Raw genomic sequence first — 20,045 nt, 5'->3', positions numbered from 1 at the left:
GCCTGTCGGCGTCGCTTAAACCTTTGCCTGATCCTCTTCGGTTTCTCACTCTTGTCCATCTGAACCCAAGCACAGAAAACCCCTCAGCGCAGTTTTTCAGGGTTTATACAGTCAAATCAAGTCAAATATAATGCTTTTTAAACACATTCTCAATACCACAAACGGAGAAAAACATAAAATCTGCGCATATTTAATTTCTTAAGATTTGCAAACATTTCATTGAACAGAGGAAAGGGAATTGGCCAAAACAGGAAACTTTTATGACAAAAAAACGTATACAGTAAAAAATGTTGAACAAGGTTTTAATTTTCCAATAATTTTAGATTTAATGCCAGTTTGAATCCAGTTTTTTAATTACATTTAAGGCCTTTATTTTGGCCACATTTATTTAATGATTTTTTAAATTATTTTTATGCCTCGTGGAAACTCTGGTTTGTGTCGTGTGAGCGCAATCAAGACACAGACACAGAACTCATGTCTTTTTCAGCCGCCTCATGTGTTTATCTGTGTGTTTTCTTCTAGTTTTGTACTTACTCCGACCTTTTGGGTGCCTATGCATTTATCAAGGATTTCCCGAGACAAAACCTCACCCTGACAAACACCAACGGATCACAGGAAGTCATTACTCCTAACGACGCCATCGGCGCACACTATGTCTACTTATTAGACGGCTCTTCACAACGTAAGTAGAAGCTCCGTTGATTTGAATGGGATTTCCCAACGTTCTACCGGTCATTATTTTCTGATAAAGGACCTCTGAGAAAAATAATGACGCTGCCAATGGCAACGGAGTTGGTGCTTTCATATCACTCCGCACGTACGTAGTAGCGACACTATCTGTCCCGTCACTGAGAGAGAAGTCGGGGAATCGCTCGTGAAGTTAGCGTGAGTCTGACTTTCAACTTACCCAGAGATTCACCACCATTCCTCCAACTGCCCCTTCAACTAAGTAGCTAGGCTAGCTGCTAGCCTTGATCCTTCTAGCCGAGCAACGCGCCAACTTTTGGGAACTATTTGTCGCGGAAGTCATTAAATAAACCTTTCGACCTTCATAAAAGCGTACGAAGTTTATGTTGTGTGTGTTCAGTTGGCAAATGGCCGAATAATAAGCGGGATAATGTATAGAACGCTGGTCATTATCGGGAAAATAAGCACCGACAGGGCGAACCGGACCCCGACGCGAATCGGAGGGGTCCGGTTCGCACCTGAAGGGGCGAAACATAAAACAACAGGGTAAGTATTATTGTTTTCTCCAGACGTGTAAAGGGATATTTCAGGATTTTTGACATGGGGCCTCATTTCCTAGTTATCCAGAGTGTTGCTGGTACCTGGAGATATTTTTTTGTAATTCATGCAGTTCTTATATTTGAAGAGTTTCGTGGCGCTAGGCTAGCGCATTTCTATGGTATCAGCTAGCCTGCATTAAAAACAGTGTGACCCGCTCCACAGAGCACCTGAGGCAAATCACTTATAACACCAGACTAACCATATAAATGTCTGTGTCCATAGAATAATTTTAACCATTTTGCATTTGAAATACCTTATATTTGAGCAGCATCAGCTTCGTGGTTGTATAAGCTACACAGCGGCGGAGTGATCTGCTAGAAAATAGTCCCTCAAAATGCGATCATTCATGTGATGCAGGTCAGTTTTATTCCAAAAATGATTCTATGGACACAGACATTTATATGGCCTCAGGTGCTCTGTGGAGCGGGTCAGACTGTTTTTAATGCAGGCTAGCTGATACCATAGAAATGCACTAGCCTTGCACTAGCCTAGCACCATGAAACTCTTCAAATATAAGAACTGCATGAAATACAAAAAAATATCTCCAGGTACCAGCAACACAAACTGGGAAATGAGGCCCTATGTCAAAAATCCTGAAATATCCCTTTAACTCAGGTTTAACTCCAGAAACATTGAATGACAAATTTCCCTTTGAGACCAATAAAGCATCTGAATCAAAGACTCTTTCTATTGTGTGATCCGTCTGTGATGATGTTTCAGTGGAAGGACCTGCTCCATCCTGCACTGAGGGAGTTTATATCCCAAAGTTCACCTCACCGACCCCAGAGTTTGGAGAAATACTCAATGCCACGGTTGGAGAAACATTGTTCATTGAAGTCTCTGCTGAGGCCAACACTTCCAGGTGAGAATCAGTAGTTTTCACTCTTACAGATGGAAAACTGGAGGCATTTTTCTACAGTGAGTGTCCTGTATGAGCTACATGTCCACATCATATCTTGATAGCTTTAAAATTGCAGATATTTTTGGGCCACACACCAAAGGGAAATATTTGTTATTAGCCGCTAAGTTTATTTTGTAAAAGCACATCTTGTTGAATCCAGTTTTATGAATGTTTTTTTTGGACATGATCCCAGTAAAAAGTCCATTACAGTAAGTCAGTCTTGAGGAGATAAAGGTCAAGTATTTCTGCATCGGAGAGGGTGAGGAGTGAACTTTAAGCGTCACTTTAATGCCTGATCTGACTTCAGTGACAACAATAAAAAAGAGGAGAAGAGCACATGTTTTTTGTTTGTTTCCACTTCTTAGTTGTGCAGCACAACTAGAGAACAAACTCCGCCCACATTTGCAGTTTGAAATTGCTGCTAATGTGGGTCGGCTCAGCGGACCGTGGGGGGAACCGAGAAGGGCGGCGAGGGGGCACAATCAGTGCCACGACAATCACGAGCATCCGTCTCTGAGGACCTGACATGAAGGACAAACACCAGGGAGCTGGTGACGAAGGGTCAACAGAAGTTCTTCTTATTGCGGTTCCACAGGAAGACTGCTCTGCCAAAGAACCTCCTCACCAACTTCTACAGTCGCACTATTGAGAGTGTGCTCACATACAGGTGCACCATGTGGTTCTCTAGATGCTCCTTGAAGGACAAGAAAGACCTTCAACTAGTCGTCAAGTCTGCAGAGAGGATAATTGGCTCCTCTACCTTCTCTTGAGCAGATTTACTCCACCCGCCTCAAGAACAGGGCTAATATCTGCTCTGACAGCACTCACCAGGCACTGCCTTTTTGAAACACTTCCCTCTGGCCTCTCTGGTTTCTCAGGGCACAGGAGAGACTGAGAAGGACCCCCCCAGGGCGGTGAAGGCCCTACTGGTAGTTTAACAGGACATGTCATGAGGCCAGTGAGTAAATCGCTGGTCAGCACTTGAAACGATTTTTAATGATATTTATACAGATTTATAATTGATGTTTGATATATTTCACGCTGTTATGCAAGGGAATGCTCTCAAAGTGAATTTCGTTGTGATTCATTTTGCAATGACAATAAAGATCTATCCTATCCAACGAGAAACCACGTCAAATAAACACGGAAAATTCTCAAGTTGCTCTTTATGAAAAGTTCCATAATGCACCTTGATACATGATGACACATTCTTCAATGAAACTAAAACTAGGTACTAATAAATAAAACCACTACTTTAAGCAAATAAACCACCTTTAACATATCTAAATCGCATCAGTTGTTAAATATGTCAGATATACTGTATTTAAACTAATTGTTGCTGTCCCTGTGATCTGTGGTGCAGCGTGTCTGAGCTGCTGTTCAGTGGGCCGCATGAGGTGGAGAAGCTGACCATCAGAGCGGGACAGTTCCGGTTACAGTGGACTCCGTCAGAGGCAGAGGTCGGACAGAGCCATCCTGTCTGCTTCCTGGTGGACGCTGTGGAGGGGTGAGTCTGACCCTTAAACTCCCCCCGAGAGGCGGGAGGAGGCGGGACAACCACTCTGCCACACATGGAAACTGTGAAAACTGACTGTGATTCTGTTCAGGTCACGCAGATACCAGACGGAGCCGCGCTGTGTCGTCGTCAGAGTGGGTGAGTTAACTTGTATTTCATCAGAATATTCATCAGAACACATAACTTAGACAACTTAGACGGGTCCTGGAGGTGAACACGTCCTGGAGAGATGGAGCTCACAGCCAACGGAACCACACGGTGATGGAGGAGGAGAGGATGAACCACACAGTGATGGAGGAGGAGAGGATGGACCACACAGTGATGGAGGAGGAGAGGATGGACTCGCTGATGGCCGTGTAGGGATGGGGGTGGGACAGTCTGTCAGGGCGAGGGGGGTTTCCTGAAGTCCACGATAATCTCCACTGTCTTCTGGGCGTTCAGCTCCAGGTCTGGCTGCACCAGGACGCCGGCCGGTCCACCCCTCTCCTGTAGGCGGACTCATCACCGTCTGAGATGATCAGTTTAACGGACTGGTGATCGGAGGTGCAGGAGTTTGTGTACAGGGAGAAGAGCCAGGGGGAAAGTACACAGCCCTGAGGGATGCAGTGTATAAAAACTGAAAACTGAAGACTGAAATCTGAAAATACATAATAGAAAACGTTAACCCCTTAACTCCCACCTGAACCGAGCATATTTTCTCCAGTTTGGCTTTACCCCAATCCAAAAGCCTCTGGAAAAAAGCTGTGAAAATAGCAACAAAACTGAGACGAAAACAATGATGGATGTGACAAAAAAGCGAGAAAACATTGACAGAAAGTGACGAAAAATTGATGAAAAAGTGGCAAAATGTCACAAGAAATTGACAAAAAATTGACCAAAAATGACAAAAATATGACAAAATGTGACAAAAAAATTAGAAAAATGTGATAAAAAATTGACAAAAATGTGACAAAAAATGACAAAAAATTGATTAAAAAAAGTGGCAAAAATGTCACAAGAAATGGACAAAAAATTGATAAAAATCTGACAAAAAAATTACAAAAATGTGATAAAAAATTTACCCAAAAAAATATGGAAAAAAGATCTGATGACGTGAGGAAAAAGATCCTCTTGGTTCAGGCGGGAGTTAAGAGGTTAAACACTATACCATATTTTTGCATTTTACAGTTGAGACAAATGCAACGGCACAACCTCCAACAGCCCCGCCCACAGCCCCGCCCACAGCCCCGCCCACCCCACCTCCATCTGATGATACTCCAGTAGGAGACAACTGTACGTGTTTGTATTTCATTTCTATTTTACATTATTGAAGTTTCTACTATTTGGGAAAAGAGGCCTCTATAACTAATACTTCTAATCTATTGCTCCACATTTTTGCTAGAAATGAGTTAGATTTTTTGTGATGTTTTTAGTTTCACTTCCTTGTTGGACACTGACAGTAAGTGACAGAGGTTCATTACTGACACCTTCTGACAAAAAGTAACCCAGGAGCATAGAACTTAAAACCAATGTAAGATAGTGATCAATATGTGTTTCTGAATCCTTCATTTGTCCACGTCTCCAGATATCATCGTGTTGAAAGCAAAGCTGACCTCTCTGTCGCCTCCCACTCAGTCTGACCTGGAAAACTTCCGAACACAGGTGAGTTTGAAGCTGAATGTTGATGTAACTGATCAGATGTTACAGTGTGTTTGTGTTTTTTCCTGTAGCTGAACAGCACTTTGGTCGCACTGGGCCTTCCTCCAGAGACGACGATAAAGATCAGCAACACGTCGTCCACTTCTGGAGGAAACTGAGCCAAGACTTCAGCACTTTCTGATCTTTGAACGTTCTCTTTAATATACATTCATCATTATTAACCATGTTTTCATAGACGAAGGGCTGTCCGTTTTGTCTCTGTTCATTTCTTGTATTAATTGTTTCATTTACGATATGATTTACAAACTGAACAGCTTAAATTATCGTGTCTTATGTAGGTCGATCATGTTTTCTGTATCAAAAACTTGGGACAGAAAAGGGAATAAGTAGGTGAAGCCAAATTGTATGTATTTTGCATCAGTATCTTCATAGATTTCAAGTAGTTTCAGCATTAAAAGCTTGTTACTGGAGCCACTCGAGCTCCAAGAATCTCAACCCGTGTCCATTTTCTGCCTAATCCATCCTCCCTTTCTTGCAAATAAACCACAGAAATCCAAGTTTAGTTCAAAAAGACATCATCGGTTTTACTTCCAAGTCGAACGATCAGGAGCAGCATGTCAACAGGAAGATCGTACATGAGAAGAGGATGTCAGGTTTTTATGGTAATTTTTCCGTCAATCTTTTGTCACTTTTTGGTCTTTTTTTTGGTCTATTTTTTTGTCATTTTTCCATCAAATTTTTGTCACTTTTTGTAAATGTTTTGTCACTTTTTGTCACACTTTTGTCATTTTTTGTGTCATTCTTTGTGTCATTTTTATCACATTTTTGTCAATTTTCGTCAATTTTTTGTGACATTTTTTGTCAATTTTTTGTGACATTTTTGGCACTTTTTCATCAGTTTTTGTGTCATTTTTTGTGTCAATTTTCGTCAATTTTTCGTCACTTTTTTGTCAATGTTTTCTCACTTTTTCGTCACATTTCCATCATTGTTTTCGTCTCAGTTTTGTTGCTATTTTCACAGCTTTTTTCCAGAAGCTTTTGGACTGGGGTAAAGCCAAACTGGAGAAAATGTGCTCGGTTCAGGTGGGAATTAAAAGCTTGTTACTTGAGCTCCAAGAATCTCAACCCGTGTCCATTTTCTGTCTAATCCATCCTCCCTTTCTTGCAAAAAAAACACAGAAATCCAAGTTTAGTTCAAAAAGACATCATCGGTTTTACTTCCAAGTCGAACGATCAGGAGCAGCATGTCAACAGGAAGATCGCACAGACCACGATTACGTAAACATGGAAGGAAATCAAAAGAAGAGGCGATAAATTAATAGTAAAGCTGTGTTACATTGGATTTAAAACATAAGAGTGTGAGATTCACAGGTGGCCAACAACGGGAACCTCTTATTTTTTCGTTGTCGGCGACTTGTGAATTTCACGACCGTGTTTTCTGTACACACATTCCTTCACGCTGTCCAGTAAACAGTAAAGAGGTGCGCTCGTTTTACATCCCAACACATGTCAGTTGTGTACATACTAAGTGCCATCTTGTAATGGAGGGTTAAGAGGAAGCAGAAAGTCACATTTAACACCTTTTAACAAACAAATATTGTTTTTTCGTGCCACAAGAATCTGTGTGGACGTTCCACCAAACAGAGGAACGAGGGGAATTCAAGAAAATCAGAATTTTCGAGCCCAAAGAAGGTCATTATTTTCCAAGAAGTTTAGATTTAAAGCCAGTTTGAATCCAATATGACTCTGGATGGGGCCTTTCTATGGAGATGCGTCGGTTAAAGGAACAGGCCACCATTTTTACATACTGAGATCTGTTCTTACCTGAGTTCAGACGAGTTGATGTGTACCTGTCTGGTCTTTGTGCGTGCGCTCAGTCACGCAAAACGACCAAAGATGTTGTTAGTATTTGGCCTCTCCCAGCATATTCCTATAGGGTGAAGTTAGAAGCTCCCAAGCTCTTCCACGGGCACAAAGACCAGACAGGTATGAATCAACTCGTCTAAGCTCAGGTAAGAACATATCTCAGTCTGGAAAAACAGTGGCCTGTTCCTTTAAAGGGAACTTACTGTCCTCGGGAAAATGTCCTCTGCATTTGACCCAACGCTGCTGAGGCGACCTGCAGGAGCAGGGGGCGACCTGCAGGAGCAGGGGGCGACCTGCAGGAGCAGGGGGCGACCTGCAGGAGCAGGGGGCGACCTGCAGGAGCAGGGGGCGACCTGCAGGAGCAGGGGGCGACCTGCAGGAGCAGGGGGCGACCGCAGTGCAGCGCCCGTGTCTAGAATCCAGTGTGGCGAGTTTATTACATGCATGAGACCCAAGCGTGCTGCTGGGTCTTTGGCTCCAGTTCCTCATCGTGGGCCATTTCGCTAATACTGACAATTTTCAGTAGCCTGGCTAACGCCAAACTAAAATCACAAGTGATATTTAGTCTGGGGACACCAATTCATTTTCTGGTAGGAGAGGTTCAGGCTCACACAGAGAGCGCACACAGCTGCCTGGTGTTAGCCAGGTTAGACTTTCAGGAGGATTCTGAACAAAACGGGAGCACCTCTTGTACAGTAATACATGTAAAGTTACCAAGAAAAGTCATTTCTTCAAGACACCCGGACACAGACGGGGAAAATCCCGGTTTGGAAATGTTTTTGTGCCGAAAACAACATGGGAACCTAAAAATGTGCAATTATAGTGCAATTTTACTCGTGGTTTAGCTCAATAGCAACATTTTGTTTCTGATTTAGCATGTAGCCTTATTTAGTCATGTTGTTGTTATTGACCTTTAAAAAGCGGCAAAACATTTCTAAACTTTGGCATCTTCCCCGTTTACAATAAAAAACATCAGTAACCGTCCCTTTAAGAGAATTGCACGTCGTATAAAGTTTAAAATATGCACCGTTTTATGTACAGGTAAAACCGCCCGAGATGGGAAGAGAAGCATCGTGACAGTTTCAGAGTTAGTGAATCCTTCAGCCTGAAACCGGCCGATCCATGAGCTCCACAATAATAAAATAACGGTTAAAAGTCCTGAAAGTCGTGTGAATGAAACCCACGGATAAACGACAACAGTAACAAGTAAAATGAGACGCGTTTTGTTGAAAATACTGCTGACACGAAATCGAATTTAGCCAAAACAAAACCAAAACAGGGTAACATGAGGCGTCTTTTCATAAGAGCAGGACGGAGCGGTTTTCAGTCAAAATGTAACAGGTTTGTGCACCAAGGCCACTGAAATCAATATTTGAATAGCCGGCTATGCAAATATTGATTTCCTGTGCTCATGAGCTCATGCCGTTATTTTCCACGATACTGGGCCCTTGTGAGAGATAAAGCATGGATTTGTCATATAATACGCTTAACATTTTATAATTAAGGGCCCGATCTTGTGTTTCTAAACGCAAGGAAAGGCTCAGAGACAGATGCCCGTCTGCCCCGCCCACTGCCTCAGCTGAGCAGGCGACACGGGGACGCGAACAGCTCTGCTTCTATCAGCTTTAAGGCTGAGTCATTAGGTTAGTAAGATGACGAAATTATACATTTTAAAGGGACTATACGGAGTTTAAAAATGTAAAAATTAAGTATTTTCCCTCTTTGGGGGCAATGAAAGTGTTAATGGGATGATTGGTGTCTCTGGCCAGAAAACCACCAATACACACTAATGAAATCATGAAGAAGAACCTAACAGGCTAATGTACAAAGCTAACTGTGGGCTAGCACCACTTAAACAGTATTTACAGCCAAGTTTGAGTGAAAAAAAAAAAACTTCCATTGTGTAATTGGATAAAAAATATCCCTCTGTCCCTTTGTCTTTTCTGTCAGCGTAGTATTTACTCTCACAGACAATTAATGAGTAAAAACCGTACCATGCTTCGACACCTGCAGTTGCGCTTATGGCCTCTAGGGGCAAGAGTTACTTAGTACTGCTTCATGTAGAAAAGGGTATAGTATTCAAATTAAATGTAATAAAATTAAAATTTGTTTCATTAAAAGAGGTTGGTGCCAACACCAATATTAATTCTCAGCACGCCCCCAGAGTTATTTTTAACTCGTAACCCTTGAACAACTTAAAGGTATACAGGAGGATTTTCCCGAATTTTAGGAAAGAACCGCCCTCTCTACTTTAAAAAAAAAAAGCGCATCTCCCATAAACACTCTGGTCTTGTTTCTCTCTTCTGAAGCCTTTCTCTTCTCCTCATACACTTCGAAGACACTTTTTCTCTTGCGACCCTCTGCCATTTTCAAACGACTCGGTGTGTTCTGCAGCAGCAATGAATGGCTAACAGCGTAACTCACATAGGCCTGAAAGTGCGCATGCGCAGAAAGTAACAAGGGGCGAGAACGCACGGCGGCCTTACGTAGGCATATCACCAGAATGATTGACAATTAGGACCAATCGTCTTGATGATCCACCCGGAAATAGAACATCCTCCGCTATACCTTTAATGCTTGAAGTTAAAGTAAAGGTTTATGACCCGCCCTGTCCTGCTCCCATCGAAGCACAGCTGTTCAGTAAAGCGCCTATAGATACAGACGGCATCTCGTCATAGAAGGGGGCGTGGCTTCGCCGGGGGGAAAATAGAATCTTTAAAGAAACACAATTTTCCCTCTTTTTAGCCATTTTCTGGTGGAATATAAACTTATTTATCACACACAAATAAAGTCAAGTGTAAATCGGGCCCATATGGATATTTTCTCACAGCAGATTCTTCAGTAGAAGTGAAAAAACGGCAGTTGTAGCAAGCGCTAGCTAACCGTTAGCATTAGCCCGATGCTAACATGTAGCATCAAGTTAGCATTCTCCGTTATTCATGTATTTATGGGCTGTTGAACCACTTTGCTCCTCCCCATGTCTTTGCATCATTATTTAGTAGAAACTATATTTATAACTCAGCATTTGTTACAGTAGTTTTTGAATAATTAGAGAAAATTTACATTTTTTCAAAATTGTTTTCCCCCTTAACTGTTTTCAAAAATGACCATATATGGGCGATTCCAGAGATGCCGTCTGTATCTATGACGGGTTCAAGTTTGTCTAATCATTGCTTTGAGGGGACAATTATACTTTGACATCAGAGAAATGGCAACTTTATGAAGACAAGTAGACATTTCCTAATAGCTTATTACAGTCACACCAGGGGAATAGTTTAGCCACATCTTAAACCTGGCTGTGTGACCCGTCAGAGGCGCTTTAGCCGCGTCACATTTTACAAACAAATCTGCAAACAACGAGAAAAAAAAATCACTCGAATAATTTACAACGTTAAAAATCAGAAACTTCCCTTTGTTAAAGTGTAATGTTGATCAGTGATGCGTTCAGGTAACACCGTTAGGTCACGTCAAACTCAACACAAAGGTGTAAGTCAGGAACGCGTCTCTGAGGAAACACGAGGAGGCAAGAATAGAAAAGAAAAGTGCAAAAAAAGGGAAATCGGGAGGAAAAAAAGTACCCGCAGCGCCTCGACTGTAAATGCTCTGTAGTGACACTTTTGTTTGGGCCATGCACGTGTTCATATCAGTCAGTTATATCTGTCTAAAGGTAAAATCCTCTTTCCCTTTAATCCATAAAACAGAAAACGATGAAGAAAGTACAAAAAAAAAAAGCACAATAAATAAGTCACAGTAATCGCAATCCAGTAACAACAGAACCCAGTGCAAAAAAGTCTGTTCATTTCTCTGGTCCCGGAGTAAGACACTGCGTTCATTAAAAACCTGTTCTCGGGGTCAGAGGTCACACGTCGTAGTCGGGGAGAGCGGAGTACGAGATGCCGCCGACGGTGGGAGCGCTGCTGTGGAGCGGGAGGAGCCAGCACCACACGGAGCCTGGGCACAGACGGAGGACGTTCAGAGTTCAGGAGGTTTTCAAACAAGATGACAGTTAAAAAACCCTCTCCTGTAACTTGTGAGCGAGTTTCGTACCTCGGCCGAAGACCTCCCGCAGCAGCGCCAGTTTGGGCTTCCTGGTGTGCGGCGTGTGGTTGGTCGGCTGTGACGTGGTCGTGTTGGAGGAAGAGGAGGAGGAAGAAGAGGAGCTTCTGTCTTTGATCATCAGCCTGTTCTTCATCTGCTCGATGGGAGTCTCGTCTGTGATTATGGATACGAGCTGAGAGAGAAACAGAAGCGACACTGACATCTGCACACTGTACTGCCGGCAAATCCTAAAACTGGACGTACTGTATGACCACGTAGTCCGCATAAAAGACGCTGAAATAAGTTAAAATGATACAAATAACGCCACAGGGATCACGCCGCCATCTTGTCTCCCCCGCCCCCTGACTGCAGCACCTCCGGGTGACGTCACACGCAAATTAAAATATGATAAAATCCGAATAAAATAAAGATTGAATAAATTGTAATAAAAATGAAATAAAATCCAACAAAAAATAAAATAAAATAAAGGTGGAGTTAAATAAAATAACAATAAAATCGTAATAAAAAAAAACTAGTAACGGTAATAAAGAGATAAGTAATTTTATAATCTTATAATAAGTAATCTTAAAAATAGCAACAAGCAACTCTATAAAAATGCAGTTCATGTAAAGAACTAATTTTTCCCCATTAATTTTTTCTTTTTACGTTTGTTTCAAGGCAGCGAAGTTGTTCTAAAATGTGCCTTTTTGTCACTTTTTTGTCAATTTTTTGCTGCATTTGACACTTTTTGTCACCTTTTTGTTGTATTTTTGTCACTTTTTGTCACTTTTTTGTTTTATTTTTGTCATTTTTTTGTTGTATTTTTGTCATTTTTTTGTTGTATTTTTGTCACTTTTTTGTTTTATTTTTGTCATTTTTTTGTTGTATTTTTGTCATTTTTTTGTTGTATTTTTGTCATTTTTTTGTTGTATTTTTGTCACTTTTTTGTTGTATTTTTGTTGTATTTTGTCACTTTTTTGTTGTATTTTTGTCACTTTGTCACTTTTTGTCACTTTTTTGTCACTTTATTGCTGTGTTTTTGTCATTTTTTGTTGTATTTTTGTCACTTTTTTGTTGTATTTTTGTCACTTTTTTGTTGTATTTTTGTCACTTTTGTTGTGTTGCTGTGTGAAACAGAGGCGACACTGACATCTGCTGGACGTCTGGCGGAACTGCAGCCACATTTACACTATGCTGCTCACAATAATGCTAGATTTGTCACTGATGTTTGAGCAGAATCTCTTTTGTAAAGGCCTCGTGTGTTTGTTTTGGCTCCAAACACATGAGGAGAAGGAAGTTTTTGGTGCTGTTTCAGTCCTAGACCTCGTTTGCTGGGTCATGTTTAGAAGGAACGTCGATGCAGCCAGAGACGTACGTAACATAGTGTAAGTAAATGGACTCAACTTATATAGCACTTTTCTACCTTTAACAGGCCCAAAGCGCTTTACAGCAAGGAACCAGTCACCCATTCACACTCTCATTCATACACCAATGTACGCAGACACATGTGAATTATGCATTTGGCAATTACCGTCAAATATTTATTTGAAAGGAAGTGGATATTTGTTCATGCCAGTGGGTCCTAGGGCCAGGTACTGCTAAACAATACCAGTGTGGTATCAGAAAAAAAGTTTAAATGGAAGTATCGAAAGCAAGTACAGTGGTCCCTCGCTGTAACGCGGTTCACCTTTCGCGGCCTCGCGGATTTATTTTTAGTACTATTTTGCAGCTTTTTTACAGCGTATGACTAGCCAGTCTCTGCGCCCTGACTGTCCGAGTGAGTCTCCTCTCGTGCAGAGAGGATCTCTGTCAGCGTCGGCGCACACACCGCAGTCACGGCAGCACAGGCTGGGCTTGAGCTAAACACTCTCCTGCTACGATAAAACTTTGATCGTTGCTACAACTGTCTCTTAGTTTGAACAATCACACAGCGGAGACGAGAGCGGCTCACGATGTTTCCATCCCCACGTCTGTGATGTGAATCTAAAAATCTTATTAGACAAAAAAAAATCACCCAGTGACACCAGGCATAAGGGAGAACCTGTGTGAACTAGTGAGAAAAGAGTATAAAGTGTGTGGTGAGGGGTTTTACAGCCTTAAAACATATATAATAGTCGTAAAAAATAAAGCTGACTTTGCGGATTTCGTTTATTGCAGGTTATTTTTAGAACATAAAAAAAAAAATAGTTATATCTTTAGATCCAATTTTCTCCCCTATTTTTCCCCCAATATTGGCCCCATTTTTTACACAAACTTTCTATATTTTTCTCCCAATTTTATCTCGTTTTACCCAACTGGTTCCCAACCTCTTTTGTCCCACGTACCTCATTGAGTGCATTAATTACAATCTGAGTACCCTCTAACTAAAGGATCCTGCCAAAATGTAAACAAAGTGAGCAACTAAACATAGATTATTCAGTATTTAGTGAGTGTTAGTTCAAAATATAGCTAAAACACTGTCCCCGTACCCCAAGTTGGGAAACACTGGTTTACACTATTGTGTCGTAACTTGCTCCTAATTCGTCAATTATGATCATGTGGGTAAATCTCATTTAAACTCAATGATGAATAGTATCCCCACGCCTGCAGAAACACGTGCTGTTGTACCTGGTCGTAGAAGATCACCATGACGAAGACCCCGAACAGCACAGACTCCACCAGGAGGATGATGTAGTGCGCCCTGAAGCACAAACACACTTCAGCACAAGCAGCGAGGCAAGGAGCGCTCACAGAAGTCATTCAAAGTGACTAGCTCATACAGAGAGGCACAAAGAGTTTAATGACTTGATGAAAAGTGCAGATAAAACCTGTTTCAGAGTGAATCTGAACAGGGTCAGAGTTCAGGCCTTATACTTTAGGTCTAACATGATGCGCTCACACGATGAGGTGTTTACTGGGCGACTCCTCGTCCTCCTTCTCAGCGTCGCCTTCTCTCTCGCTCCGGATCCTCCAAACCCAGGCAGACACCACGAGCACCAGAGAGTACAGGCTGGCCATCCCTGAGCCGCAAACATGTCCGGTTAGATACGTGTCATTCAGGGCAAATCCAAACCAGAAACTAACTGACCAGTGTAAAAGAGGAACTGGATAAAGTACTTCTGATTGAGCTCCCCGACGCAGTTATTGATCCTGAAACAGAGAGAAAACAGATGAGGAACTGACTCGAGCATGTTTTCGTAGGTTTAACACTACAGTCCTACTGTCATAGTGTCAAACAGGAAGAGCCACACGTCTGTAATGTAACGCCTTACAGCATGATTTTAATTTACAAAACAGCTATTTAATTATCTCTGTCGTAAGAAAAAAAAAAAAAAAAAAAAAAAAAAGAAGTGCCCGGCGCGTCCATGATGCCCCTGCAGGGAAAACAAACGCACCCCTGAGTGTCTGAACAGATGTCATGTTTGCACCGTAAGCTGTGAAGAAGGAGCTCTTTCTAACCTACTCTGGACACGCCTGTTCTTTTTCTTATCTAACGACAATGTCATGGCAAAAATGTGCCTTTTCGTACGGAAATACAGGACTTTATTCAACCTTCCCAAAGAAGAGGCCACTCGCCAGAAGTTGGAATTTTCCGGGATTCAGGTTTTCTTGACCATCTACCTGTTTCAAATTTTAGGTAGTGGGAGCCGAGTCATGTTTGCGTGAAAGATAGATCTTGTTCATTGATCGGGTTGTTTAACTTCAAAGACAGGACAGGACTCGGGACAGGTCTGGATTGATCTGATTGTACGTTTTTCATCTGGTTGAGGTGGAGAGTTTGATTTTCCACTCGCCAGAAGTTGGAATTTTTCCGGCATTCAGTGAAAATAGTGTTTTTCTCTTACTGTCTCTTCACTGATGGATGTTTGGTGAACCTTCGCCAGAACCAAAGTGGATTAAACTCTTATAACCAGTGATGATGGAGAGGACAGAGCGGTGCTGAGTCAAATCACGTGTTAGCTTGTTTGTTAGCCATTTATGAAGCTGTGTTGCAGATGTCAACTCCTTATAACTGCATTGTGAAGTAACTTCACTTCTTATTACTGTTATGTTTATATTTATACTACTGCAAAAGCTGCATCGGCTGTATCAACTCGGGGAGAGGGGGCGGAGTTAACTGAATCCAAGTGATTTGTTTTGCGGGTTTGAGAAAAAACCTCCAGAAAATGCTTATATTTATCACACATATGAGTGCTCCATAGTGGTAGAGGAACAATATATCATATAAATGCCTATACTTTACTTTGGAATGGCTAAAATAGCATGATACAGATCCTTTAAGGTAATTCGGGGCAGCAGTACCAGGGGCAGTGGTGGTCCATGCGGCGGATGCATCTCTGACAGACTCGACAGTGATGGGCTCTGGGAGGTCTGTAGGTCTCACAGCGACTGCACACGGTCCAGCCCTCGCAGCCCTGAGAGCACGCGGACAAATCAAGACAGGAAAAACTACGTATGTTTACTACAGATCAACTTTAATATTTACCCGATCGTTCATCCGAGACGACTGAGAGCGCAGGTCTGAGAAGTCGATGGCGGTTTCAGGAAGAGGCACCATCCCTGCACAAATCAAACAAATTAACGGCTCTGTTTTCAACTTTTTCACATCGTTGTTGCGCTAGAGGACGCTCCTGTTCACTTGCCTGGGTCTGAGAAGACGGCTTTAGCGTGGCAGGCGAGGAGCAGCAGCAGAATCAGGTTAAACACGGAGCCGTGGAGAGTGCACCACACACTGGAAAAACACAAATCACAAGTCAATACTAATATTTCAGATTAAAATACACCAGAGAAACATTTTCCCCGAGGCAGTTTGATGCAAAGTGGTGGATTTTCACTTTCCTAAAACGGCTCATATCGACTTACAGTGTGACATCCTTTTTAAAGCTAATGGGTTACTTTGAAATCAATAGTTTTGGCCATAGAAAGGTTACAGCAGAGGCAGTAAAATATGGGATAGAAGCATTTATTTACAGGCCATTGCTTTTAATGATTTTGGATTAACTCTGATCTATCTGGGGCACACAATTTCCTCATTTTAAAGTCTTTATGGCCTTTATTTTTGAGTGCATGAGCGAGAAATGTCAATTCAAAATAACAAAACAAGGGATGCAAATGGTAAACAAAGGAGCAACATGTGCTTATATAGTCACTTTGATACATAACACACACGAATAAACTTCTTAAGCTTCCAGGAAGACTGTTTAAGAGAAGGAAAAGCACATTTGAAGAGAAGTAAAGCCCCAACTGAATGTGCTGATGGATGAACAAACACACGAAACCTGTCAAATGAATGGTCGCTGACGCCATTTTCTGTTTTATCGCTTAAATGGAGAATGAGAATAAACTTGTACGAACCTGTCGGAGTACGCGGGGATGAGGACATACTGTATGACCACGTAGTCCGCATAAAAGACGCTGAAATAAGTTAAAATGATACAAATAACGCCACAGGGATCGCGCCGACAGCGGAGCGCCGCCATCTTGTCTCCCCCGCCCCCTGACTGCTGCACTTCCGGGTGACGTCACACGTAAATTAAAATAGGATAAAATCCGAATAAAGAATAAAATAAACATAGAATAAATTGTTATAAAAATGAACTGAATAGTCCAACAAAGAATAAAGTAAAATAAATTAAAGCTAGAGTAAAATAAAATAACAATAAAAATAAATTTGTAATAAAAAAAATTAAATAACGGTGTAACGGGTAAGAGATATAAGTGATAAAGAGATAAGTAATCTTTTTTTTTTTTTTTTTTTACAACAAGCAAATCTATAAAATGTAATTCGTTTTTTTTCTTTTTGTGTTTGTTTCAAGGCAGCTAACTTGTTCTAAAATGTGCGTTTTTGACACTTTTCTGTCACTTTTTTTGTCACTTTTATGTTGTGTTTTCGTCACTTTTTTGAAGCATTTTTGTTGTGTTTTTGTCACTTTTTTAAGCGTGTTTGTTACTTATTTGTCACTTTTTTTGAAGCATTTTTGTCACTTTTTGTCATTTTTTTGCCACGTTTTTGACACTTTTCTGTCACTTTTTTGTTGTGTTTTCGTCACTTTTTTGAAGAATTTTTGATGTGTTTTTGTCACTTTTGTAAGCGTGTTTGTCACTTTTTGTTGCATTGTCACTTTTTTGCTGCGTTTTTGACACTTTTCTGTCACTTTTTTTGTCACTTTTTTGTCACTTTTATGTCACTTTTTTGAAGCATTTTTGTCACTTTTTTGAAGCATTTTTGTAAATTTTTGCTGCGTTTTTGACACTTTTCTGTCACTTTTTTGTTGTGTTTTCGACTTTTTTGTCACTTTTTTGTTGCATTTTTGTCACTTTTTTGTTGCATTTTTGTCACTTTTTTGAAGCATTTTTGTCACTTTTTGTCAATTTTTTTGCCACGTTTTTGCCACTTTCCTGTCACTTATTTGTTTTGTTTTTGTCACTTTTTTAAGCGTGTTTGTCACTTTTTTGTCACTTTTTTGTTGCATTGTTGTCACTTTTTTGCTGCATTTTTGACACTTTTCTGTCACTTTTTTGTTGTGTTTTCGTCACTTTTTAAAGCATTTTTGTTGCATTTTTGTGAAACTATTAGATTCTGGTGATGGCAAACTGAAAGAAAAAGTGCTCGGTTCACGTGGGGGCTAGGAGGATAAACTTTACAAATTATGTAAAACAAATAAAAATCAAGCTCGCGTCGATAAACAACACACATAAATCCCTTAAACGTCCACGAGAGGGCAGTATTTCCCGTGTTATTTCCCCCTGACACATCGCTCCTGGCTCCTCCTCTAAAGTGGGCAGCAACTCAGCGCTTTCTCAACTCTTTTAACACTGCTCCAACCTCTCCGTGCGTCTCCTCTAGTCTCTTTTTTTTGACACTTCTTCGGACACGTTTGGACTTCTGAATAACCCGTTTGATTGTCCACCGATTCGCTTTGGGATTATCGTCGTACAAACAAGAATATTCGGATAAAACTGGCGGAGGAGAAGGGAGGAGGTGATACTTGGAAGTAAAACCATGGAAGTTCCTGGTATGCAGGTAAGTCAAAAAGGTGCACTCCTGCGGGGGTTTCGACGGCGATAAAACCCCGAATGTAAATCCGTGTAACCGTGTATAAGTACTCGAGTACACACCGAGGCCTGTGTTGTTCGTGTACGTCAGCAGCGAGTTGTGAAATGTTGTAAAAAAAAAACTACGTGGAAATAGTCAAAGTAGCACAAACGATCTCGGCTAACCATTTAAACCGATGACAGGCGTTCACTGTAAGCTACAAGTTAATTCTAGCCAGTTTACACACTTTTCTTTGATTTACACCGTGTGGAAAGTGTCATTATTCAGTTTAAATCGTCATATTTCCATTTTTATACGTGTCATCGTGGTTTGTTGAACGATTTTGAGCTTTTTTAGCTGCTCTGAAGCTAGGATGGTTGTGAAATCGTTGGTCATTTGTAGCTAGAATTAGCCACTGAAGTGATAAAGTATCTGAAGTACATGCTTCACATACTTCCTTTTATCGGAGTTATTGTAGTGATTACCTCGTAGCCCCACCTGAACCAAGCGCAGTTTCGACAGTTTGGCTTTACCCAACTTTAAAAGTGGCTTGGGAGAAAGTTAGTGTTGACAAAGTGACTAAAATGTGTTGGAAAAGTGACGAAAATGTGATGAAAATTCAACATAAAAGCAACAAAAATGTGACACAAATATGTTGGAAAAAAGTAAACAAAAATGTGTTGAAAAATTCAACATAAAAGCAACAAAAAATTGACTAAAATCCGTTGGAAAAGTTACAAAAATGTGTTGAAAAAATGACAAAAATCCGTTGAAAAAGTGACAAAAATCAGTTGAAAAATTAACAAAAATATGTTGAAAAAGTGACAAAAATGTGATTAAAATTCACTATAAAAGCAAAAAAAAATTGACAAAAATCCGTTGAAAAATTGACAAAAATCCGTCGGAAAATTGACAAAAATCCGTTGAAAAATTGACAAAAATCCGTCGGAAAATTGACAAAAATCCGTTGCAAAAGTGACACAAATATGTTGGAAAAAGTGACAAATTGTTTTTGAATAATTGACAAAAATATGTTGAAAAAGTGACAAAAATGTGATTAAAATTCAACATAAAAACAAAAAAAAATTGACAAAAATCCGTTGGAAAATTGACAAAAATTCGTTGAAAAAGTGACAAAAATGTGATTAAAATTCAACATAAAAGCAACAAAAAATTGACTAAAATCCGTTGGAAAATTGACAAAAATCTGTTGAAAAAGTGACACAAATGTGTTAAAAAAGTGACAAAAATGTGATTAAAATTCAACATAAAAGCAACAAAAAAGTGACACACATATGTTGGAAAAAGTGACAAAAATGTGTTGATAAATTTACAAAAATGTGTTGAAAAAGTGACAAAAATTTGATGCAAATTCAACATAAAAGCAACAAAAAAGGGACAAAAATATGTGTTGAAAAAACTAAAAAGTGACAACAACACGGCAACAACGCAAAAAGACCTGTTAAGATCAATTCTGTAGGTCTTAGCTTTCAAATGAGGATGTTGGCTCCAGTCAAAGCTTTTAGATTTGGGTAAAGCCAAACTAGAGAAAAGGTGGGGGTTAAGAGGTTAATCAAAGCCGAATCCAAATCTTACCAGAAAGTACATTTGAATACTTCTCTCACGCAGTCGCCTATAGTACTTTGATTCAAATCACAACGTTTTCTTTCAGGAGTCTTTCGGAAAACAAATGGATTCAGTAAAATGCGTCGTGTAGATTTATTGGGTGGGTACAGCACGTATGTGGAAGTACTTATTAAATTCCCCCCAGTGGCTTTGGATCC

General features: G+C 40.5%; 2 protein-coding genes across 2 annotated transcripts in view; one reads left to right on the top strand and one right to left on the bottom strand.

Moving 5' to 3' along the window:
* Positions 1 to 10,883: 10,883 nt before the first annotated feature.
* LOC306980972 (palmitoyltransferase ZDHHC3) lies at positions 10,884 to 16,715 on the bottom strand. The gene is made up of 9 exons (XM_079580520.1): positions 16,581 to 16,715; positions 15,869 to 15,957; positions 15,712 to 15,785; positions 15,528 to 15,640; positions 14,314 to 14,375; positions 14,125 to 14,245; positions 13,854 to 13,926; positions 11,256 to 11,439; positions 10,884 to 11,159 (listed from the first exon to the last, which is right to left on the bottom strand). Exons 1-9 carry the CDS (start codon positions 16,703 to 16,705, stop codon positions 11,068 to 11,070), a joined length of 933 nt encoding a protein of 310 aa, XP_079436646.1. The 5' UTR covers positions 16,706 to 16,715; the 3' UTR covers positions 10,884 to 11,067.
* Positions 16,716 to 18,082: 1,367 nt separating this feature from the next.
* The window catches only part of stk26 (serine/threonine protein kinase 26), a 42,888-nt gene continuing 40,925 nt past the window's right edge, over positions 18,083 to 20,045 (top strand). The window contains exon 1 of the mRNA XM_079579952.1: positions 18,083 to 18,249. Within this exon, the coding sequence (XP_079436078.1) occupies positions 18,229 to 18,249 (21 nt within the window). The 5' untranslated portion in view covers positions 18,083 to 18,228. The remainder of the gene's footprint in view (positions 18,250 to 20,045) is intronic.

This window comes from Gobius niger (genome assembly GCF_951799975.1).
Source record: "Gobius niger genome assembly, chromosome: 21".
Taxonomy (NCBI): Eukaryota; Metazoa; Chordata; class Actinopteri; order Gobiiformes; family Gobiidae; genus Gobius; species Gobius niger.
The sequence above is the reverse complement of the archived record's forward strand: the minus strand, read 5'-3'. Positions and strand labels throughout refer to the sequence as shown.

Bases quoted from the DNA above. Each gene is read 5' to 3' on its own strand.
- LOC306980972 (XM_079580520.1), bottom strand. From the start codon at position 16,705: ATGGCGGCGCTCCGCTGTCGGCGCGATCCCTGTGGCGTTATTTGTATC. The intron at 14,376-15,527 runs GTACTGCTGCCC...TCTCTGTTTCAG, and splicing joins ATGGACCACCACTGCCCCTG to GATCAATAACTGCGTCGGGG. The intron at 11,440-13,853 runs GTACAACAGCAC...TTTCTCTCTCAG, and splicing joins TGGTGATCTTCTACGACCAG to CTCGTATCCATAATCACAGA.